The sequence below is a fragment of the Homarus americanus genome, unplaced genomic scaffold (assembly GCF_018991925.1).
Source record: "Homarus americanus isolate GMGI-L3 unplaced genomic scaffold, GMGI_Hamer_2.0 scaffold4896, whole genome shotgun sequence".
NCBI classification, from domain to species: domain Eukaryota; kingdom Metazoa; phylum Arthropoda; class Malacostraca; order Decapoda; family Nephropidae; genus Homarus; species Homarus americanus.
Genome location: NW_024749657.1, coordinates 802,018 through 827,919, shown reverse-complemented (window position 1 = coordinate 827,919; position 25,902 = coordinate 802,018). Strand labels below are relative to the sequence as shown.

The window sequence follows — 25,902 nt, the reverse complement described above, 5'->3', positions numbered from 1 at the left end:
TTCTCATTTGTAGAGAGATTTATTATGTAAATTGCATCACAGACATTTCTCACATCAACCAAACTTACCCCAACTCAACCAGTCAATAAACCACAAGCCAACAGCACTTTTTAAAAAGACCTTTTCTGAGACCAGTGTCATTGAGAGCATAAAACTGGCATATCTGTAGCAAATCTTCTTAAGTTACTATGTTACTATGATATAATTATAGATATAACCAGATTGTATAACAACCTGTAAACATCTCCTTGTAGTCTTTTGTAAAGTATTGCAACAGTTTACACTAACTTTTGGGTACAATAGGTTACTGGTCTATAAATTTGAATGTTAGTTGAAAATTCTTTTAGAGAATATGAAATATTTGACAAATATCATTTTTATTTTTATTTTTGTTATTTAAAAACTTTCAGATTATGGGGTTGTGTACTGTACTGTACTGTACATTTATACAGTATTTTGGGGCTTCAGCTCTGTCAAGATATATCACAAATTTTAAGTGAAGAAAGTTTATTAGAGAGAGTTTACTCTTTTTAGTAACTTTTACTGTAATGTTATAATTTATTTGTACTGTATATATAAGCTAATTGGTCTTTGAAATAATAGTTAAGTCTGTACACCAGTTAAGCACTTACTTTACTTTATATTGCTCATTGTAAAGTTAAGGATTAACAGGAGTGTAAAAATTTATCTCTTGCAGTAGTGACAACATCGGGAGTGCCGTTAGCAAGAGCGTAGGTGGACTGACAGGCCTGGTGACAGTCCTAGATCGTGACACAACTCGAGGCAGTGCCGGCGATGGTTACTATAGGGACGATGGCACCCAGGGTGGTGGCAGTGGCAGCACTCCTGGAACAGCTACAGCACCACTTTCTGGCCACTCAAGTACGCACAGCTCAGGTAAAGTTAAGGATAATTACTGCTACAGTTTGGTGTAACTCTCACTTCCAGCCAGATGCTGCCCTGCCCTGCCTCCACCTCACTCACCTCTTAGTGTGACAGAAGAGTGAATAATTACAAAACATTTAAACAATGTGGAACTTTTGATTCACTTTTCTGTTCTCTGGTATTGATGATGAATGTATTTACTGTAGTTTTGTAGGTCTACATGAGCATCTTCCTCACCATCTAGTTATTGATGAAGTAAGGTTGATAGAAACAAGAGGACTAGATACCAAAGATTTTTTTTTTTTTTTTTTTTTAATAAGGGAAAGAGTGAATTTGATGTTTCATTTTTGGATGAGTCTTCAAATAGGCAGTAAAGTAGGTAAGTGGAGGGGAAAAATTAGGTTACTGTCAGGAGAGTACTGGAGGGCTGGGAAGGTTCACTAGTAGAAGGAGAAGTCACAGGTAAGTATGGAAGAATTCTGGTAAATCACAGTCATCACCGCTTAACAGACACGTGTTACTGAAGACCCGTACATTAGGTGGAAAAAATTCTCGCAGAAACCCGTGTTATAAATTAAGATTGGTCTCAGAGCAGTCCCCTCTCCCCCAATTTTTTTATTACCCCGATTTACTCAAAGAATAGTGAAATATGAACAAAGAAACATAGAAGTTTGAGCAGGTTTTTTACCTTGAGGTTTAGTTAACGATGAGAAGAGAATTTATTGCTTGAAGGTAGTGGAGTGGCTCCTCTCAGGTTATTTTTAAAGAGATATAGCTGGAGATGTCACTTAATATTATCAGCATGGATCTTAAACCTGCAGAACCACCCCCAACTTGCATTAAGAGGGACAAAATCACTAGCAAAACTATCTTCCCCCTTCGTGTTTTCAGATTTTCATATATCTCTTTGCTTTTTACCTGAATTATAAAAAAGCTAAGAAGAGCACAATGCTGAAATTATTCTTCCATCAACAATTTGAGAAGACTTCTCATCTCCTCCATTATACCAGTATATATGTATGAGTTGCAGAGACTTGCTAACTACCTGCACCACTCTTCATGTGTTGAATGATCTGGGCCGGTATACACAAAACTTTTATGCTAATGACATAATAGTACTGTTAGCTAGCAGTAAAATTTAAAAGTTAACCACAAAGCTTAACTAGCAGACTTTTACCGCACAAATAGTTGTTTGTTAAGTACCGCTAAACAGCGCTAAAGATAGCAGGAGTTCATCATACAAAATGATCTTATGGCTGAATAACCTCAATAAAATTATGAAGATTAATTTCAATGTTTACATTTATATACATTTTGACCATTAAAATAAAAATAAATTAATCTATGCAGTTTGAAGGAGGCTTGATGAACCAAGGATAGTGATCGGTGGCTTTCCTTACTGTGCTGTTTGTAAACAAACGTGTTATTGAGGAAATGGAAGTCTCAACCCCACAAAAGAAAAGGAAGCCCAACTAGAGAGCAGACCAGACTTTATTATTGGTGAATGCCATTGAAGAGAAAAAGTTAATATTGAATGGCCACTTGAAGGCTTTCCTGAATAATAAAGACAAAAAGAGGGGCTTATTTTTTGTTATTAACCCATCACCTTTTTACGGGTCTTTTTTCTTACCATTTAGTAGATCTCATTGATTAACGAAAGAATATACTTGAATTAAGCGGCACTTTCCAAAAATAAACGCGATATTGTATTCACGATTTATGGCTTGTAAAAATCAAGAATTTTTCCAAGTCCCAATTTAATGTTATGGTGACACAGTGTCACTTTTGTTTGGTTAACCACCCATCCCTTTTTTCCACATGAAAAATATATTTTTTTGCAAGTTTCTTGCTGTTTTAGAGGATTCTGACATTTATCTTTGGGGCAAATCACCTTTTTTTAATTAGGTTAGGACATGGCCTGTTAGGTCAGGTAACACACTATGGGTATATTTAATATATACTCACTATATTCATTAAATATGTCTCTCCTTTCTCGATAAATGCATTGCCACCGCTGATGTTGTTGATGGTTCGCCATGGTATCAACTAACAGACAACTATTACGGGACTTAAAAGTGCTCCCGAGGTCTTTAAACTTTACAGAACTATTAAGGTCCTAAAAAGTTTTGTGCATGTACTATTAGTGCTTAACAGGAAAATGTCAGCCTTAACAACTGTTTGCTAGCACTTAAAAGTTTTGTGTACAGTATACCGGCCCTGTTCTTTATCTTCGACTACATGGTATTTATTGTTGAACAGACAGAACCAAGCTCACGACCTATGGATACCAAGCTCTCGCTCTTTCAACAATCTCTTAAATTATTTAAGTTTTCTCATTAAAAGTTATAGCTTGCCTCTTCTTCTTAATACCACCAGATGTAGCAGCATCTCTTTACACTGCATTGTCTTTTCACTCATACTACTGTAGGGTACAACAAATTTCTCAGTTGCAATACAAATTGTACCTACACAACTGCATCCTGACTTAACTGCCAAAACAAATTAAGTAAACAAACAGTATCTGTGATTATGTGGTAGTAATCACTTTCAATGTTTGTGCAATGTATGTACAGGTATCTGCAAATGTGAATACATCGAACGTACGTTAGGCGGACACTGACTGTATAGTACATGGACTGTGTACAATAGTGGGTATTAGTGTTACAGGTATTTTAATTAATGTGAACATAAATACTGTATATCAATCAGGTCATTGTTGCTGCCACTCCTGCAGAGAAGGACAAATGACCAGTGCTCATGTTTGTGTCGTTGTGTCTGTGTGCATGTGTCCTACATTGTCAATATGGTAACTCTGACAAACATCAATGGATTTTGACCAAACCTGGTATGTATAGATATTACAACAAAATCTAAATTTTGAACAAGAAAGAAAATATTGAGAAAAAGAGAGTTTTAAATAAGGAAGCAGACCCTTAACCTGTACGGCGTCAGCTAAGTTAATATAATTATGTTCGGCTGGCGTTGGAAATTTTTCAACTTTTGGATTTTGGCTGAAATGGACTTATGCTATCATATAATGAAGGAAAAACATCATTTAGCAACTCACCAGACCATGGAAGGTGTAGTTACGCCCATGGGTGAACGTGGCGCGGCGTTGAAAGTTTACGCGTAGAACCCGTAGAGTTTTACGGGTGTTGACGTTTTACATCGAGTGAGAGTGGAATTATGCTAATTACCATAAGTTTTCACTTTCTGTAGCCGTTTTTTCTTTATTTATCGTCTATCTCGATCTCGGAACAAAAATATATTTATCCTTTTTCGGATTATTTACACTCATTTTCATAATAATTTTCACCAATACGTATTTTTTTTTTATGATTTTATAATTATTTATTTTTATTTTTGTTTCACTTTTGCATTATAAGTATAGATTTTACAGTACTTATTCATTTATCTCGAAAGTATATCGGCCTAACTGTTATGCCTTTGACGCTGGGAGTACAGATACATTGCGGTGTAACTGTTACGCCGTTGACGCTGTACGGGTTAACCCTGTCGTGGTTTTTTGACGCAGTTTACGTCGCTAAGCACTCACATGCTCAGCCATATCTCTCACTGAGAGCACCTCTGTCGTAAGCAGAAACACAGTAACAGTGGACCGGTCCTATCAACCGCCTAAGTTCTCCACACTAGCCTCCTGGACTGGCAAATGCATCTCTAAGGGTGCAATTTAGGTTTGGATCACTCTACCCAATATTTACTGAAATGGAAAAGCCGTTCCTGTTACCAATGCAAGCTGCATCAAAAGACTGCGAAGGGGTGAGATTTCTGACTATGGCCAGGAGTACCAGAGGGTTAACAGAGTTTAGTTTCATTAATGAAAATAATTTCATCAGTTTATTGGAGAAAGTGTTATGATTTGAAGGGCAAGTGAAACAATATACAGTAATGTTAGTGAAATTAGATAACAGGTGTAGGTAGTAAGAGAAGAAGAGGTAGACAGCACACAACAGTGAGTGATTCAAGTGTAAGAACACACCAATAAGTTGTGAAGGATTATGTTGTTTCACTCTATCAATCTCTTTCCTAGTGGTGCAGAATGATTGGCATCAAGAACAACACAGATTCGCTGTTGTGCATTCATTCTAGTCTGTTTAATAATAAAATTTAATTGTATTAGAGAATTAGAAAAGGCTTTGTTGTTCATAGTTCTGTAGACAGATCATTTTATTAAGCTAAATCATTGGATGTGGAACTTTCTAAAAACATAATAAATTCAGAGTTAGTTTGCAAGATACAGCCGAGGATGTATGTGTAGATTCCATATAATTATAAACTTAAACATGTTACCAAGTGTGTTGCCAGTATTTTTGTCTTAATGCAATGAAGACTTCATGTCTAAACAGCTACATTGACAAGAATTAAATAAAAGTATAGATCTCAGACATAATAATACAGGCAAAAGATAATTAAAGGATGACCTTGGAAATTTGGAACTCGTGGGATGAAGAGCATCATGAGTATGCGAATTGGTCAGTGTTCTGAACAGGGTCTCAACCCCTTTGTTCCCTTCCCTAAAACCACAGAGTTTTTCCATCTGGAGAGTCCTAAAACACAGTGCACTGGTGCTGCACTGTGTCATGCCTCAGTATTGTGTCCACAACATTGCCAGTTGGGTGAGGAGAAAGTCAACTTCTCAGTTTTCCTACAACATTTGTTTTCAAAAACAAAAGTTTAAATTCTTATTTTCATTCAGTTTCCAAATGTTGGTGTGATGATAAATCATATGGTTGGTCTTTGGGGGGTGGTGGAGGTTGGCACTTAAATTTTGTGATTAAAATATCCCTTTACTGTATATGTAACCAAATCATGAAAATTTAACAGCTAAGTGTTCAGTATTTTTTTATGTTCTTGAATTTTAGAAAGTACATTTATAAAAACAAATCAAATTTATTGTTTATTATTAACAGTCTTACAGTTGTGATCATAAACAAAGCAGTGGATGGTGTGGCTGCAGAGGATGGGGAGGAGTGACTCTTTTGTCTACTTCAATACTCTAGTTCAACAAATCACTTTTCTTTTGGGTGTAGATCCTGGTATTGATGATGCTGGGCACTTTCTCATCTTTTTACATGATAAAGGTCCATCAAATTACAGAGCAGCTCTGCCAAACACAAATCAAACTGAGAACTGTGTACGTAAGGCATGAAAAATTGTAATGCTACAGGTAACAGAACATTAAAAGTAGTGTGTAGTTTACTCTCCACAATAGTCTACCCAACAGCTGCCTTCAAGTATTCACAGCTAACCCACACAGGCATGGAAAATGGCTGTACTGTATAAGGGTGATGATGATGATGATGATGATATTATTCTTTGAATGTTCCAGTTGTCTTAGACATCTGAAATCTTAATTTCTGGGGATTCATTGTGTTGCATTTGTATTATAGCTAAACAAACATGGACAAAAGTAACCAAAATTTTTTGATAAATTATGTGCATAGGGAGCTCATGTACTGCGGGCCAAACTGAAAGTACTTTTAGTTAGTGAAGGAAGCCGTCACTCATGACTGGTATTCATGGAGCTAGCTGACAAAGATTAACTTTCTAAAGTAAATCTTTTGCCTCGCTATATGTCGGACATGCTTTCTTGAAAAGTATGACATTAGGTGAAACAGCTTATAGTTAACACAGTTTTACCATAGACCTAATGATAGAAATAGGGGTACATTTCTGGTCAAATTTTTCTTACTAAAGTATAGTACAGTATTAATTTTATACCAAAATTATAGTAAACTACAGTACTAAAAGTTAGATACCTGTGGCTATTGATATATAAAATAGATGTCGGCAAAATTACACTGACTGGAGATGCTTTAGGTGGCTGGGGTTGGAGATGGTGAAGTTATTACAGGACTGTCTGTCTCTTCATCTAAGGATGGACATTTCATTTTCTTTTTGTGAAGCTGCCTGTAGCAGTTATTGTTATTAACTTGTTAACTGTAGAGATGCATTCTCTGTTTGGGTCACACTCACTGACCATGGCAGGTAGGCCAAACACTGGTGATGTCAACAGCTCCTTCACCATCTTCAAAACATTCATTTAACCTCTTGCTTAATACTGTTCCTTGATTTTTTCTTGCTAGCAACAAATACTGTGTATCACTTGCTGGGTGTTTTACACTCATTTTATAGGGTGTTGATAAGGTTTTAACTCACTCAAAAGAAACAAGCTCAAGTGAATATGGCAGCACTAGGATAGACTGATACTGGGAAGGGGACACAGTGGAAGAATTCAGTGGTTGGTCAGCATGCTCATGCTATTCAAAATGGTCCATCTCCGTTAATTTTTTCTCTCTAATTCATCAACAATGAAAATTAAAGAAGCTCATTACTGTATCAGTTTCTCGTTGCTGTTTTAGTTATTATATGACGGCCACAATTGGCTAAGGTGAACATGTTATCTCACACACATAAGCCAAACCCTGTTTCATGACCTGAAAAATTGAAACACTGACACTCAGAGCATACCCAAGGTGGGTCACTTCCCCATCTCTTGTACCTTTCACATATTACTTAATGAAGTTCCTCACCCAACCATTAAAATCTTGGTCACTTTACTTGTAAATGAACTTCCTGAAGATGACCTTCTCAAGTATACATTGCAGGTTTTTGTCTCATCAAAGTCTTACTCTTCTTGACTGTGCTGTGTCACATGTCATTCTTCACTTACCCCATCCTCTCATAAACACGCTTCATTTTGTTTTATCATTTGGTTCAGTTTTGCATACATGGCATCATTAGCAGTATTATCCATAAGTTATTGTTTGTATAGTGAGGTTACTCTGTGTTTTATATATTTTCCAAGGCATTTTTACCATTATTAACTTTTAAGATTCTCAAAAGCTCCATCACTTATCAACCTTACTCCATTTCCAACTAAATGGAATAGAAGAGGTTTGCAGAGCTCACATCTTGGTGAGATTGTGTTTTGTGGCAATATTATCTTGCCCTTGTAGCTGTCTCACAACAAGTAGAGAATGTACAGTAGAGGTGTGTTTTTGTTTTCTTACCCCTAGTGTTTGCTCCGCCAACTGCTTCATCATAAATTTGACATGAGTAAACAGGGTTTGAATTAATGTTGGTGAGCTGCTTGTAGTAGATACTGTATTATGAATGAATCATTAAACACTAGCAATGCTCACTGAAAGCAAATAGTATTTAGCTGTTTTGCATGGCATTTTACACAGTGCAGTTATGTCTATCTTGTACTGTACTGTAGTCAGTTTGTGTTTAAAGGTTATAAGTGATATATCGCCTCAGAAATGGACAATAACATTCAGAATCTTACAGAAAGTGTTCCGTCACTCAGCGTACTCTGATAGCAGGTTCAGTACAGTAATACAAACGAAATTTAGAAATATGAGTACAAGTGCAGATATATTAGCACCCATTTACTAACAGTATTTAAAAAGTTACTGTGTTACCTAGACAACAAAGAAATGTATTTAAAACTTATTAACATACTGACACATGCCTAGTAAGTTTAAAAAGGTGTGTGGTAGCTGAGTGGATACAGCACTCACTTTCTTTCCTTAAAGTCACTGGTTCATGCCCAGGGCACCCATAGATCACCCAAAATTTACAGTTGGTGAAATAAAGACTGTTAAGTGCAGTGTTGGACATACTATCTCCCTTTGTATTGAAAAAGCTTAGTCTTTAGTGTGTTGTATCAACACTGCCCATACCGGATCATCAGGCTAACAGGACCTACATTCACTGTCAGTGTATTTGAGCTGTTGAAAGTTTAATAAAACATTTAGAATTATAACAAAACCAATCAGCCGCTGCTGGCACTTATGACCATCATCCCCTCTCTCCTCTGACTTGGCCACACTCTTAACATGTACACATTGTATATTGCCACTTTCACACTTCATTGAAATAAACAAATATATTACTGTACGTATATATATTTTTTTTAGTTTAATGTGATGTAAGTACTGTACTTGTGAATAACAATACTGGAGTTAATTTGTAAAAGGAAAGCAGTCAAAAGGCTGGTGTATCTTGACCACACTTTGTGAGTAACAATGAAGTCTTGTTGATTGATAGATAGAAAGAAACAGCCTCATAACGATTATCACCACCACTTCTATTGTCCTCATTACCACCACCACCACTATTGTCATCATCAGTATCTTTATCATCATATCATCATCATCACTACTAATATCACTAAACACATTAGAATGGTGCTACTTTTGTCAACCATTGGATTTTGATCAGTGATCAGTAACAACTTACTAAGACTAATCTTTCTGCTACATACTGTATATTCATTTATGTTACTGTACAGTCTTGAATAGTATTGAGCTTTCACCCAGTTTAACATCTATTTTCCAGTGCCAAGCCTTCATCGTGATGAAATTTTGTTAATTTATTATGACATTTTCTGTAAGAATTTGTGTGACGTATGAGAGTAGTTTACAGTGATCACCGATACTGCACTGTACCTGAAACATATTGATGGTGCATCATCTTCAAGTTCACTGTTGCCATAGTTAAAAATTTTGTGCCATGATAGAGCTAGAGACCTTTATTGTTGTTAGAACACTCTTAGAGCTGACGATTTCCAGGTTAATTCTCATGACACCTAACGTTGAATACTCTATTTATATCCCTTAATGGCACGCAATTAACCTGTATCTGACAGTGACTCATTGCTGACAGCCTAATAAATTATAAAATTACCATTGGACACTGTTTTAATGGTGCGTTTAGATCTCCACTTTGTCCGTTATTATGTGTACTATATGATAGTGGTGATCACTGGTGCATCTTAGTCAGTTGGTGAGTGTATTGGTTCATGTTATCAGTGTCAGTACCAACCTTGTCTTGGCATGTGATGACCCTTTATGTGTTGTTATATTAGTAGAAAATGGTTCATGTGAATGTATTCCTTTATGTATTATTAATTTAAAAGTCATAGATAGTGTTCAACGGATATACTGTAAGTTTGGTGGAATTTTTTTTTTTTTTTTTTACCCATTAGATTGTACGTCCGTGTGTACTGTACTGACTTGTGGATATGTAGCCGTCAACTGAAATGATTTGTGTACTCTGGGGCCTTCTCGTGTACTGCACCCTAATTGTTGATGTTGTTTTAAACATTGACAATGTCTTATTTCTTTCAGTATTCCCTCTTCTACCTGGCTGTGCAGGTAAGAGAACAATCATATTTTCCTTTCCTTCATCTTTCTCTGATGCTTATTTATATTACTGTACAATAATGGTATCTTAAATCCCTCAGTCTTGGTCAACACTTATTCCTCTCAGCCTTCACCTATTTTAAACAATCACTTGAAAACGAGTGTGATCAAAGGTTGATCCTCAGCATTGTGCTGCTGGTCAAAATGTTCTCTCAGCCAGTCAAGATTGGTATTCATAGAGCTGCCTGATGCTGCTAAAAAGCTGCCATAAATTTTCACTGTTTTTAAAGTTGCTTCTTGAGTCGTGTGCTGGCAGTTTCTCCAGACTTTATTTACAGACATAAAGTGTGTTTCTATTTGTTGTTTTGGTCTCAGTGGTGTTAAGTGGGTGCAGTAAGTGTTCAGTAAATATTCCATTTTCTTTACTGAACCACTCAGGCAGGTAAATATTCATCATATCTAAATGTGATGTTGCATTAGCTTGGGGGTTGTGGTCAGGTGTTAATGCTGAACATTACTTCAGCACTGTCATCAAGAATACTCCAAGGATTGTTGTGTTACTGCATTTAATGTTAATAAATAAAAAAAATGCAACTTCCAATGAAGTCAAAAGTCTTGTTGATACTATAATAAACCAGTAGATGAATTAAGCCGAATATAGGTCAGCAATATGGCACGACAATATATGAGTTGTCTGAAATGGAGAGATAATTTAAGGTGAACACATTGAATCCAGGAGGAAAAGGTTAGTGATGCCAACAAACATAACTGTATTACATATTATACTTCACATTCATTTTAATTATTTTAATATGAAAATGAAAGATGTATAACTAGAGATGGATGGTTTGAGGGAGAGAGAAAGACGAAGAAGGGGATGGGGTGAATATCAAAAGGGTGGTCCAAGAAGTTGTGGGTGGGGGTACATAGGTAGCACAGCGAGACAACCCAGCTGGGTGATGTAAGCCCCACAGCAGAAAATATTTTGAAATCTGACCAATATCACAGGCATTTTAAAGCCATGTGCACTTGATATTAGGAGATATTCAGAAGTCAATAGTAATTACTTTTTTCTATACAAAAACTCCTGAGTACAATACTGCATTAAAGAAAAAATGTTGGGATTTTCTGGTGAAAGGGGGGGTCTGGACCCCCAGGACCCCCCTTGATCTGCCCCTGTGTGTGTGTGTGAGAGAGACAGGAGAGTTTATCATTGAGTGTTTCCTGAGGGTGTGTGTGTTTCTGGTTTGTGTGAAATGAGTTAAACGACTGGTAAACCAGGTGGATATCTTTGGACCATGCATTAGGAAGAGGAACACTATAATAATACACATATGTTACAGCAGTAAGAGTGAATGAATGACACAAAATGAAGACAGAGCTTTTGTTTACTACTGGTTCTGGCCACCCTGCAGGTCCCTCATGAGTGGAAAAGCTGCTGTTATTGTTAGTACCTGTATTAGAATTTCTTGTAATCTCAGCCACAATGTTTCCTCCAAGTGTCATGAATGATGCTCTATGTTGTGCCAAGTTTGTTTTTTCTCCATCTTAAAGGGATCATACCAGTGTGTGTGTTTAGTTGTTTACAGTATGTTTATGGGCTTGAAAAACAGTGTCATGACAACTTTAAACCCACAGCTTGAACTCATACAAAAATTCAGGTGTGTTGAGGGGTGGCAGGGGTGTACATTTGAATTTTTGATCATGTTAACCCTTAAGCCCTGGGTTAGAATGCTGGCAGTAACCCCCCCTCCCCCCCCACCCCCCTGTGGGGATAAATACAAAAAAATTCAACTTGTAAAAAAAAAAAAAAAGTGGCGGGAATAGGCGGACGTTCTGGAACGTCACCCGGGGCTTAAGGGTTAAGGATGACACCGATTTTGAACCTCTGATATGACCCCTTACACTTTGCATGTTGGTTTATGAGCATCTTTGTATGGTGCTGCTTGTGAGACAGTAGAGTGGTGTAGCTTCTGAGGTAACAGTACTTATTAGTTTTAGTAATAGAGACAGAAGTGTACTGTTTGAACCTCTGTCATGAGTACCTCCTTCTGCATTAATGTTTTGTTGTTAAATGTATGGATGATGTGTCTGTACACTGCATCACAGATCATGTACAATATGTACATTAATTTAAACATAAGAGGTGAGTGCCATTTTTGTAACTCATAAAATGAGAAATTTGTGCATTATTATTTTTACTAAGTTATAACCAAGGGTATTGTTGTCTCTCAAGGTGTTCATGGGTGTGTTTATCTCATGTATAAATTGTGGATCGATTAGATTTGTTGACAACTTGATAGGCATTATTATTATTATTATTATTATTATTATTATTATTATTATTATTATTATTATTATTATTACTTTCCGATGTATGTATATGCATCTTTAAAGGGTCACTGCTCATGGCAAAGTCACTGTAGCTTAAGATTGACCTGGGGGTACCTCACACATATTGTTGGCATGTTGACTGTGTACCAAGACAAGGTAGGAAATGTTCCTCTTGTGTTACATTGCATCTATGCCACTGCCTTCAACTCTTCATTTTATATTACCTGGCTTCTCTACCTTCTTGTTCATCATATTAGAAGAGTTAGTAGAGCAAAAACTGTTACTCACTGACTGTTAGAGAGTTACTCAGTATAAGATCACAACTGAAATAATAATGAACACCATGAATTTGTTTTGCTAGCTTGGTATAGAAAGAGTTAATTTTTGGGGTTCATACAGAACTTGCCATACTTGCCAAGATATAAACCCAGTAAGTAGGAACTAAAATTATTATATTTTACCTTCAGTAGTGAGGGAGTGTGTATAAGGCACAGTATACAAGAGGGTGTAGTGTGTGCAAAGACTTAAGAAAGTTGATATCAATGTCAGTAATATTTGCATGTGTATGTTAATTTGCATCATTACATGCAAGCTTCTTGATAGGTTCCATCAATGTACGGTATATAAGTTTATGATAAATTCCATAAATGTATACAAGTGTCTGATGAATTCCATCAATGCAGCTTTGAATAGCTATTGGTCACTTGACATTCTTCTGGAATGGTTTTATTTTGCATTATACTAGTAATGGCAACTGGGTATGAAGAACAGAATATACTTTGAAGTGATACACTGGTGCTGTGATATGTTGTGCTTGATTTATTTATGCCCAAACAGGTTGAAACATCATCAGTTCCCTGAAGCTTGTGTCAATGTCCGTTGAGAATCTCAGCCTTATGCTTGTGTCACATACACACAACTTCACATTACATCATCTTGCAGGGCCCATCACACCAGGTGGCCACGGGTCAAGCAGTTCAGGTACAGTCAAGCCCCTCGACCCCAGCATTGACTTGGAGTTGGACGTGCGAGTGTGCATCAGCTCCGGGATGTGTAATCTGTACACCAAGTGTGTCTCCAGGGAGGAAGAGAAGAGGTTAGTTTCTACTTTCTCATCTTCAGTTTGGAACCATTGGTTCTGAGAAGCTGGTGGTGAAGAAACATCTGATAAAACTCGGGAATATAACTTCCCTCTATGTACTGTACTGTATAAGAATTCATAAGAAATAGCAAATTAAAAGCAACAAAAATGACATGCTTGAGATCTATATTTTGGATGAACAAGATCCAGAGAATAAAAAATGCTGTACAGGAGTTAGATGGATACCAGTACAGTACAGTACAGTGTGTGGAAATGAGGAGTGCTAGACAAGAGGACTGACCAAGGTGTTTGTTCTGGTGGAATAAACATATTGGTTGAATAGGAAGTAAAAGATTGCTAAGGCAAAATCATATCTCAGAAGTGGATGGTAGGAGGAAGAGGAGAAGACCAAGGGGGTGAAAGGGTGGAGTAAAAGAGGTACCAGAAATGAGGGGATAAACATCCATGAAGCAGCAGAGCATGTGAGTGATGGCAGAACATGGGGTTGAGTGATTTTTATGAGGATGTCCCAGCAGTTAAGAATGAGTGTGTGTGCAAGAGTCTGTCCTTAATTTTGATTCCAGCTACACTGCAGCTTAGTGGGAAATGGCTTGCAAGAATGAAGATGAGAAATTCATAATGCTATGGTTTAATTATATCTAAAGGTTGACCAATATGCCTTGTATACAGACTTCACAGTTGTACCTTCTGTATATAATGTATTCCACACTGGTGCTTTTTTGTGTATATTGGATCCCACAGTGATACTTGCTCATCACATATGATTGTTTGTGGTAAAGTTGGCAACATATGAACTATGCCATATTGTTGTGTTTTTTAACTAATGGTATTGTGTGTAAGAAGTATTCACCCCTCTGCCTCCAGCTATGAGTGTGAGAGACACTGTAACCCCAGTATTTTAGTTGCTTAGAGAAAGATAGAAGTTTATGGTACGGTAATATTGGTCTGGGTTGCCAGATACTGTATATTATTATGTTGTCAGTTGTTCAGGTATAGCTAAGATGTTAACCTTCATTATGACATGTTAGCTGTGTTGTACCATGTCACTCCCAAGCAAGATGGATTAGTTTAATGTGGCCTCCTGGTGTATGGTGACCACCTCTGTACACACTGTATTGTTCATAAGTCATCTGGTCTCCGGAGGCTCTTCCTTGATGAAAGGTTACACAATTTGCCAAATATGGCTGTAGTTGTTTGTTGATGACATCTTCTACGCCTTAAATAAATTGGTACATAGGGGACCCTAGGGCCAATTATCCTTATTGTGAGTGGGTGAACCATCATACACAGAGCCAGTAAGAGCCCTTAACCCTGCTTGGCTGTGAGGTCGAAGTAGTTTCTGATGGGTTGAAAGTTGAGAAAATTACCAGCTGGGATATCATGTTCTTTGCTCCCTTTAGGCATAGCATAGGTCATAATACTTGAAGAATTATTGTGTAACAGGATGAAGAAGGAGCGGAGTTTCTCGGGAGGAATATCTGAGACTCCCAGCAGCCCCGGCTCAATTCGTAAAAAAAACGAAGGTCGCCCCAATATACCAAGTGGCAAATTGCGAGCACCACCACCACCGTTACTCTCTGTGTCAGCTGACACTGTGTTTTATATCCCAGGTCTTGATGTTAAGGTCAGTGCAACATTTCACCTTACTCATTATTTCAGTCACTGAATCAATGACAGTACAGTAATGTGCCTTTCTTGTACAGTATATACTATACTGATCTACATATTCTGCCTATTATCTATTACAGGAAAAGAAAAATATCTAAATTAAGATTCTCTTTTAATAAAACTATGTTCACTACAACTTGCATGCTCATCCTTGCATGGGCAGTGTTAGTCTGAGAAGCTCCCACACTCTGTCTCTCCACCTACCACAAAGTTTTTTCTCTGCATTCCACAATGATTTGCTATGGAGTATCCGGTAATGAGTATTTTGAGAAATGGTCTTCATTGGTTAATCAGTTTGTAATATTTATACTTAAGTACAGTTGTAGGTAACTTTTAAATACCATATACTGTAGATGTTTGTGCCTACAGTAATTTGAATCTCTCAGTACGTTAACTTTCACTAAGATGCCATTTAATTGCATTACACCCATGAGTACAATACTGTACATCATAATGAAATGCAGATTATTTAAATATTTTATTTGTATTTATATGGTATTTTGTACAGTAATGAGTAACAGTAAAGAAACATGTGAAAAATACTGTATGTATTTTCCTTACCCAGGTACATTATGAGTCCCACAACATTCATGAGGAGACTCCAGTTGGAAGCGGCGGTGGTGGGTTTGGCAATAGTGCTGGGGTGCCAGATGGATCCGGTTGGTCGCCTGCCGGTACTACAGGAGGCAGCAGCAGTCTGGGAGGCAGTAGCTCCCGCAAGAGTGGCATTGGCACTGGTGGCATTAAACGTGCCTCTCTGTTTACGTGGCTGACTTTACAGAGCATACAGAGAGAGACCACAGTGAGCCCCAACATTCTGGAGTTCCTGGAGTTAGCCCTTGAACCACTACCAGTACCTGAGACACAACACAAGTCTCCTGCTGCCTCACAAGGTCTCTTATACTCCTACAATACAAAACTTTCATTATTTAAGTTAAAAAATTTCTTGGACTAATATTTGAATACCTGTACTTCCATATATAGTTTTTGTGCCATATTATCTCTCCCTCACCAGGTAAGCTTCAAGTTGGTGTGGCATCACTTTGTATAATGTATATGTGATTGGCTAAAAAAAAAACCTTCAGACACTCAATGCTCACACCCTCCATTGTTACACACTGTCATATTTACTGCAATACATTACAGGTGAATATGCAAAAATAATGATTCTTTGAACCTTTTTACATGACTTGGCAAAAACATAAGGAAAAGTAAATGACAAACACACAATTGTTTTATTATATTATTTAATATTGTTTTAATGATTCCATTTAAGTTTAAAACTAGCTGAAGTCTCTTTGGCATGGATTGTCCAGATCTGCTTTATCACCTGCAGGAGAATTAATGATGATGTGTACTATGTTGACAGCTTGTGTAACAAGTGATCCCATGAACTCTTTACTAAATTAGGTTTAGTGAGTTCCAGGTCACTCCAGCACTCCAGTAGTTCTTGCATATGCTTTGTGTGGAGTGGTTGTTTGGCAGCTTGATGGGTTGGGATGTTCAGGTACTTGCAGTAAGTGCTGAACCTTTTGTTTTGATACATCTTGAAAGAAATTATAGGGTAATGGGTTTTTTCTGCTGCAGTCATTGTCAGAATCTTCATTATTTCCTGTCTCCTAAGCATGTCAGTGGCCTTGAAGGTCTTTTTGGACCTCCCAGAAGATGATTTCTGAGATGGAATAGAACTGGCAGGAAATTCTGTGCTGTGTGCTTCAGTGTTAACTGTTATTGTGCCTTGTCCTGGATGTCCCTCGGATGAGTTTTTTCACTCGGCAGGGAGAGGATGTGATCGTTTTCCTCACTTAACATGTTCTTGGACCCATGGTGACTTTTCTGAGAGAAAAATCATGCTAGTATGGTAATGTGTCCTCTTTTACTTTCCCAACTGCAAACTTAGGTACCCATTCACAGCTAGTTGACCTGGAGGTTCCCCCTGCTGCAATCCAGCAACCCTTCATACAAGAAATGATTGCTGTATCTTCAAGGCTGCACACCCTGATTAGCTGTACATATGGCAATGAGTACAGCTCATACCTCCTGTCCTGAGAGTAACTTGTGTGTGCCTAATAAATAATGGAAGTCCCTCAAAATCGAGGATGGCCGGCCCAAGGGCCACCTAGGTGTGAATTTGTTTAAGTTGTAGAAGCTGTTGCCAACACAACAACCACACCCTAAGTTAATGAGCTGCATGACCCAGTGTCAAGGAATAGTCCGAGAAGACCGGACAACTCGCCAACTGCACTGGCTACCCATTACCCCGGAACACGATCCGCAAATCCATTAATATCCAGGTTCCCAATTACTGCTGGCGAGGATGCTGACCATTACACCACAGGTATGTGCCTAGAGCACTCACAGTCCACACAGCTGTGTATGCCTACCCAACTTTACTGTTGAGAAAGTGAAGGTGGTCAAGCGTAGTGCCATTCATGCTGCCCTGTTGTTTACAGAAAAAAATGTTAGTCTTCAGTGTGCTGTGTAAGCACTACCCCTAACAGGTCGTGAGCAGTACAAAACCCACTGTCATGATTCAGTGTTGTACTGAATATTAGTGTGTGTGCTCTTGCTTCAATATTAATAATTCTGTTATGGTATTTTTCAGAACGTGAATCAGTGTTCAACGTGGATGTAGACACTTCAGGAGCTCCTGGCGGAGGAGGCGTGCCTTATGTGTATTCTTCTTTCCCTGTTGATGTAGTTGTTTACTTCCACATGCAGCCATCAACCATCAGGTACGTTTTGTTAATGATTTTCATTGATGTAATTACGTCCTCATTCAGCTGTCCACCTTAACCCCTTGTGTATGGGGTCACCTCTGAGCTGAATAAAATCATCTGCTTTTAGCCAAATAAAATATTGGAAGTGGCATCCCTGTACTGAAGGGGCTAGGGTGCACATTTAGATTTTTTAGTTCCATATGGCCCTCTCAGTCACTATTTTGTAATCATTCAGCCAGTTTTGTCTAGGGAATATCACGCTCTTATGTCTGGTCCCCTATATCATAGTAATACAAGACTTGTAAGAATGGAAGGTCAAAAATTGAATGAGAATATTGTAGTTACTGTATTATGTATATTCTTACAGGTTCTCCTGTCAGCCAGTGTCACGGGTAGAATGTTTGCTGCAGCTGCCCTCCCTCAACCTTGTGTTCTCCTCCAAGAGGGCAGAAGATGGGTCAGTTGACTTTTTAACTGCTGTGTATATTTTATTGTAGACTTTTGTGTGACATTTTTTGAGTGCAATTTTCTTTCTTGTTTCATTTATTATTATTTTTAATAGTTCCTTCTTGAACTTTGAACAGATCCATGCCAGATTTAGCCAGCAAACTGCCAGCAACAATTGGAGGATTAAGTGTAACTGGCGTCTTGGAGGACTTCTCACTCTACGTGTTTCACCCGTACGGTGGAAAACAGCGAGGCACCTCAGGGGCGCCTTACTTGGCAGCTTCACCCTTGGCAGCACTCACAGACAGTGAACGAAAGGATTCCCTCAGTGTCATGGTAGAGTTTGTCAAGTTTCACATCTCGAGGTCACGTAAAATTAACTACAAACCAGAGCTCAGCGCCAAGATAAAAACTTCCAATGCTGCAGACTCAGCCAAGGCAATCATCAGGTTCTCCAGTAAGTTGTACAGTACATTGTACCACCACAGGCAGTGTCTTGCAGCAACCATAAAATCAGCAAATGTTAGCTGCACCTGCAACTTTGTACATTACTTGGTCACTCATCCACACACTGACTGAAAAAAAAAATTATACAACATTACACTTATTGAAAAAAAAATCTAATCTGATGCACAATAGCATTATACAAATTTCCATTTTCATTTAAATGTTGGTCAGTAGCTTACTATCTATCTTTATTATCTTCTGACATTCTAAATTGTGTTGTTGTCATAATATTATTGGAACCTCATATTATCCCCAACCCAGAGAGGAAGGGAATATCCCCTGTACTGTACAGCAGTCATGTTGTTGGTATGTGTGTGTGTGTGGGCATTTTATTGATAGATATCTTCTTTAACTACAAGTGGTAAAAGAATGAAAATTGCTGAGTACAGTACAACATATTCATTACTGTTCAAGTCATTGTCTCTGCTCAGTTAAGACTGAGGCAATAAACCACTCAGGAGTCATATACTGTACCTTCAAATATGAAAACTTAAGTGTTCATGTGTACTCTGATGGAGTTATTATTCCAACTGCTTATGTTTGTACACATTCTAGTGGAACCTTTCGTTATGTACATTACAACCCTGGCAGACCTATCTCTGCTAAAGATGGCTTCTATAAATATTACTTTTTTTCCATTGTATTAAACAGTGAACAGTGTTTGTACTTGGGGAGTCTAAGGTATATCACAGAAAATTATTAATATTAGTAGATACAGTATTTAGAACAATTGCAGAAAACAATTTTTTTTTTTTTTTTTTACGGGGTTAGCCCACCCGGGCACAGGTCACTGACCCACATTGAGGCCTGGGGGGCGAAAATGTAATAATAATAATAATAATAATAATAATAATAATAATAATAATAATAATAATAATACAGTATTAATAATAATAAATAAGTCATAATAATTCATAATAAATAAAATTTATGATAAAACAAACAAAAGTAAAATAATAAAATAATGATGATAATAATACAGTAACTAATAATAATAATAATAATATTGATAATAAAGAACTATAAATACAAAAATGAAAAAAAAGATCAAAAGTGAGAAGCGATATACTGTATGTTATAGCAGTAAGAGGGAATGAATGGCAACATGTGAGGGGGTTTTCTGTCTGTGCTTGCATGAGTCCATACACCTCAATAAATGAGAAAAGATGCGAACGATTAAAAAAAATAGAAATTTAGATATATTCATTGTTTGCAAATTTTACATATTTAGTCAAACAGTAAAACCCTATTTTTGGTAATAATCATTGGCAACCTTTTCATTTTCTCTATATTTTTCCTTTTCTGCCAACAGCCATTGTTGACATCGGAGCCGCACACTTCAAATATGATATGCGGAGACTGACAGAAATCCTAGCGTTCCCTCGGGCATGGTACAGGCGGTCGATTGTAAGAAGATTGTTTTTAGGGGACTTTACAGGGGGTGCAATGTCCAGCGAGTGGGACGAGGTCAGTCCTGCCGCTTCTTCTGGAGAATCACCACCCAGTCACAATGTCCCACCTAAGCGACATTCTTCAAGGTATGTCTCCTCATTACATTGTTACATATCTCTGGGGAAGTCATCAGGTAAATAAAATACTGCTCACTGCAACTCCTCACAGCCAACCTTGTGCAGGTACTGTAGTTACCTGTGTATGTTGACTGGAAAAGAATGATCTCCAAATATTTCCATTAATATTCATTTGTTTCTTTAACAGACTACAGTAAAAGTGCACATAGCTAAGGGAACCATCCCTGAGACCTTACACAACATTTGTCTTACAGGTATCCAGAAGTCCCCCCCAAAAAAGTTATGGATACTGGTGTATATATATATATATATATATATATATATATATATATATATATATATATATATATTTATATAAATATAAAATATTGTGGGAAAAGAAAAGATTAAGATAAGTGTTAAAATGAAAATACTAGGAATGGATAAACAAGCCTTAGAATACGTACAGGCATCCCCTGGGTACGGAAGGTATATATGAATGAAAATAATTTTTTTTGACACATACATTGATTATTTTATGATATAATATGATAATAAATATACAAAACACTTGAATATAACTTACCACAAACGATGTTGAGTGCTATGTTAGGTGAGGTGGTGAGGTAAGGTGATGCAATCGGAGTTGCTGGGAGGGAGACGGAGGGACACTACTGACCCCTGTCTCGCCCTGTACAGTATTATAACAACCACCAAGAAATCCACACAAAATAAATTTTATAATTTCTGTGATTTTTTTCTAATAGTATTAAAAAAAATCAAAATGTACCCAATTCCCGTAAGGGGGAATTTTTGTCCGTATCCTAAATTTATTGGTCATAATTTACAAAATCCGCAAGAGCGAATTTCCGTAACCGGAGTTTCAATAACCCGGGGGATGCAGTACACCCAGTACATTATACAGTACACCTAATGTTATATGCTCAAGGGCATGAGTCCCAAAGTAATACTTTACAGTGTAGCCAAGATGGAAAGTTGAATGGTAGTCAATGGGTGCAGCATTCCTTACGATGTTAACAACCACTTGTTTCCATTTTATTATCTTATTACCTGGTTGAGAGCCATAATAAACCAGAAAGTAAGTAGAGCATTGTAAAGAACACAACCAAAGAACAGTGACCACAGATGTGAGTACGGTGCACATCATTGCCGGGATCTCATTGACCGAGACAAATGATCACAGCAGTGACAATGCTCTATACCCAAGTTCACATTGCAGTCTTGTGACTTGTTGGCCAGTGATGGTACAGGTCTATCACTCAATTACTAGCCAGTCACATAACAAGAAGGACCAAGTCTGATTATTTAGTCTTACAGCAAAATTTGGGGGATTATGTGGAAATTCCTGATATGCAGATGAGCACTCGTGGTAAAATTGTAATGGTAGCAAATTGGGCATTACAGATGTACTGTATAGTATTTGGTTACTCAGACCTTCAGAGGTGCAGTTGTCTACCGTTTTTTTTTTTATATACAGTGGAGTCTGCATTTACGCGGTCAATTGAACCCGTGGAGGCCCGCGTAAAACGAGAAATGCGTAAATGAAATAACAGAACATATGTGATTAATTGAAATAGAGACTGGGCCGACCCCCAAACTCCACTTTTTCCGACACAATACCTAAGTTGTAGTAAAAATAACATCTTAATTTTATGATGATACACGCACACAATTAATATTTAAGAGAAATACAGTCGCCGGTTAATGTCCATTCAAATAATGGACTCAACTCCTCCTCCCCTCTTCCCACGCTCGCTGGCTCCTCCCTCTCTGAGAAATGTTTGGGTGAAAACAGTAGGCTTACACTTTTAGTAATAAATAATACCTCAGACTAAAGTTAGGATAATATAATTGACATTGCTGGATTCCTTGCAAGACAAGGAATATTTTGAATATAAATGTCATATATTTTGCACAAAAGATAAAATTTTTGCTCTTTCTAATTACAATTCTTAAATTAGATCTGAAATTTGTATGTCTAATGCAAATTTTATGATGTTTATATTGAAAATAATCACAATCTTATAAGAATTCCAGCAATGTAAATTATATTCTGGCCGGGTAATTTGTATGAATTTTATGAGCTAAAACAAATATCTTCAGTAAATATAGTAAACAAATTATACTTCACCCGCATAAATGACCAAATTTACCGCGTAATTAAAGCATTTCGATTCTGGCAAGGCACAGCTTAAATGACCAAACGCGTTAACCAAAACCGCATAAATCCAGACTCCACTCCACTGTACTGTATTCCCATTTTCATTATACTTTACTCTAATTGTGCCTTTATAAACAGGCAGTGGATATCATTCATTGATGTAAGTTGTGTAAACAAGCTTTGTGACTGCCAGTCAAGGTAAAATTAAAAGTAGCATTACCAAAATAGGAGTTGTCATTAGCTTCTTGTAAGACTCAGTTCACATCATCTTTCTGATCTAGTTTTTGGAAAGATTGAAGATGATGGATGTATAAGGTGTTAACAACCAACTGCACCAGCTTATGATATGACATGGCAGATTATACTCCACAGCTCAGCGGAGGGCATTGACAACAGTCGTAGGGAGAACGGGAGCATAAGCAGCGGTGCCAGCCAGTCAACGCCCACCACCTCCTCTCAGCCTCTTGGTGCCGCTGGTGCTGGCAGTCGAGCAAGAGATAAACTCAGACTCAATTTTGATTCGGAAGTCAACATCAGGAGAAGCCCAAAGCTATCAGGTACTGTACATTATTGGGGTCTTGTTATTATTATACAGTATTTCATTTATACTTTAAGATCATTGTGTTATTTCATGATCATTTTGATGATAATTTTATAAGACTTAGGTTTTCATGTAGCTGGATATTACTGATATGTAGTGCAAATTTTAAAGCTTAAATGTTTTGAGGATAAAGTTAGAAGTGAGTGATGTGGATTTGAGAAGCCAAAGTTAAATATTATGGCTGACTTTTATTATTATGATATGAAAAAGGTGTGCTCACATGTCTGATTGATCCATCTTTGTCCTAGAAACATTATACAGGTTGAGATTCCTCAATCTGAAATTCCCAAAACTGAACAGCTTATAAAATTGAAGTTGTTCAGTATTGGTAATTTCAGATATATAATGACATTATCTAATAACAACTTACATACTGATCACCATTAAAGAGTACAGTAATTACTGATTAATTATTTACATATTTCGTATTTGTACCTTCGACAATATGTGGGAAGCAATAAAATACTAAGTATTAATACTGTAGTGTACAGAAATTTTGAATATCTGCTGGCAGACGATGTGCCCGCTTGTGCTGTCATCTACTGTACTGTATAGTATTGAGGGCGGGGGAATTGTTAGTGCATTTCCATCAACTGATTGACTGTCTTCATTTGATATTTATTTATTTATCTTTTAAAAACTTATTTAATGAAATGGAAAGTGTTAAAAACTTTTAGCACATCATTAAGAAATGAAACATTAAAGCCATAATTTATGATCTTACACTGAATATCAAAAGGATAAGCTACAGTACCCTAAGTGTGTTAGACAAACAACAAGTAAAAAATGGAATGAAGTAAACATTTCTTAAGATAATACTGTTCCTCATTTTAATACTAATTTCATCACTTCAAAACAATTTTTAATCAATTATAATTCACCTTGAGTCTGAACAACTGTTTCCTGGCCTTCAGTTGTTCAGACTCAAGGTGACTCGTGTAGTGTTGGGCCTTTGAGGCTTTGCAGACGACGTACATGGCTGTCCTGTCGTCTAGTAAGAGCAAGGAAAACTACTGGTGCAGTTCCATCAGCTGATCGACTTCCGCTTCTATAAGCCATGGCATTTTGTGTTATAATGAACAGTTATTAGTCAGTTTCTATAAAACCCATCATTGTTAACACACCAAGTGAAGCCGTCAATGCAAAACTCAGTGAACACTTTGCTCACCTTAAGTTGCAAAAGCCTTGATCAGAAAGCTTGTTCACTACTATGTTGGGAAGTATTAACATTTAGGTAAATTCCTCAACTGTCATCTGATCTCAAAAATATTATTTTAAGATCAAATTGGGATGAAAAGGCTTCATTGAGGAGAAATTTTGAGCTGAAACTAGATGTCACATAGCAGCTACTACAGTTAAGAAATGTTATGTGAAGAATTTTGTGGCTCAGTTAAGCATTTTTAGCTCAGAAGCTCTTTGAACAATACATCTTCTGAAAGCACAAGAACTAAATATTTGAAAATAGAAAATTTATTACTGTATAACTTTCAGGTATGTTTTAATCACCATAATATTTGAGAAACTTTGTACAATGTATAGGTGGGAAGGCTGAGGGTGTGAGTGAGGAGGACCTGGAAGGCTCAGGAGCTACAACTGGGGCAGCAGATCCAGCGGACACGTCGGCATCGGGCAAGTCGTCGGAAACTGAGGGAACAGCTGCAACTCAGATGGCAAACAAAGCTGGCTCTTGGGAAACGCTGGTGCTCTTTGCTGTCAACTTTACCCGCCTGGGTGTGCAGATGAACATGGGAAATGTGATGGGCAATGTTGTGTATGTGTTACATCATTTTACCTTCCATTACTGCTACTCTTTACATCATCAATAAGCTTTTTTTTTAGAAGTAGAGTGCTACAAACTTCAGCTACTACTTACCATTTTTGTAAAGTATTATGTTCTACTCTTCTTTAGAGTTTTAGGGGAGGTGGAGGATTGTGAATAAGATCATTGCATCTGCTGAAATAGTTTTGATCATTAGTATCCAAGTTTTGTTTGAATTATTATTTAAGTATTTGAGGATATATAATTTATAGTGAAAGTTGTTATGGTAACTGACACTGATTTTTTCTTACCCCAGCTGGACAACAAAAGACTTCAAGGCAAATGGGAGACTGTCAATAGGCAGTACTGGCCACAAGAATATGTATATAGGAATTGGTCTGGGAGGGTCGGGCCTGGAAGCTAAAGGTGGAATTGTCGGCGGCACCATCGAACTCTCAGAAATCAACATGTACCGTAAGTTGTCCATGTCAGGTATCTTCTTTTACATATTTATTACTTCTCTCTGGACTGTACTTTAGCTACAGAGCAGAAGCAGCAGCAACAACTTCTTTAATTAAAGTATGACATACAAGTACTTCCTTGCTTCCAAAACTTATTCATATTTTTTTTTCCAATAGGATACACAGTAACTCAGGATACATAGTAACTCAGGATACACAGTAACTCAGGATGCACAGTAACTCAGCATATATACTAACTCCTTGGGAACAGTCACAGGAATGGAACCCTTTCATAAATGCAGGGGATGTGTGTACAGTGCAATGTTTTTCAGGAGAGGAAACCTTATGTCAGTGGAGGGATGCCTGTATCGTGTTACTGTGAGGTTCTAGTAATCATTATATTGTTAATTGTTTTGTAGGCATTTTAACCATTCATCAGGGAACAAAAAATTTAAACAGGTGGACATTTTTGTCTTCTGTATTTGATGGTAGAAGTGAAAAAGAAATTTACACGTATAGTACAGTATAAGTAAAAAAAAAACATCATTTGAGAAT

General features: G+C 37.2%; 1 protein-coding gene across 13 annotated transcripts in view; it reads left to right on the top strand.

Annotated features, from left to right (window-relative positions):
- LOC121853648 (transmembrane protein KIAA1109 homolog) overlaps positions 1-25,902 on the top strand; it is a 139,472-nt gene that overhangs the window by 92,893 nt on the left and 20,677 nt on the right. For 12 of the 13 annotated variants that reach the window (XM_042347953.1, XM_042347952.1, XM_042347950.1 and 9 more), the window contains exons 65-76: positions 698-897; positions 10,044-10,070; positions 13,335-13,488; positions 14,938-15,118; positions 15,728-16,055; positions 17,768-17,897; positions 18,250-18,339; positions 18,467-18,786; positions 20,149-20,374; positions 22,899-23,083; positions 24,667-24,898; positions 25,203-25,360. In XM_042347953.1, coding sequence (XP_042203887.1) covers positions 698-897; positions 10,044-10,070; positions 13,335-13,488; positions 14,938-15,118; positions 15,728-16,055; positions 17,768-17,897; positions 18,250-18,339; positions 18,467-18,786; positions 20,149-20,374; positions 22,899-23,083; positions 24,667-24,898; positions 25,203-25,360 — 2,231 coding nt within the window. The remainder of the gene's footprint in view (positions 1-697; positions 898-10,043; positions 10,071-13,334; positions 13,489-14,937; positions 15,119-15,727; positions 16,056-17,767; positions 17,898-18,249; positions 18,340-18,466; positions 18,787-20,148; positions 20,375-22,898; positions 23,084-24,666; positions 24,899-25,202; positions 25,361-25,902) is intronic. The other variant, XM_042347957.1, reaches the window with a different exon arrangement.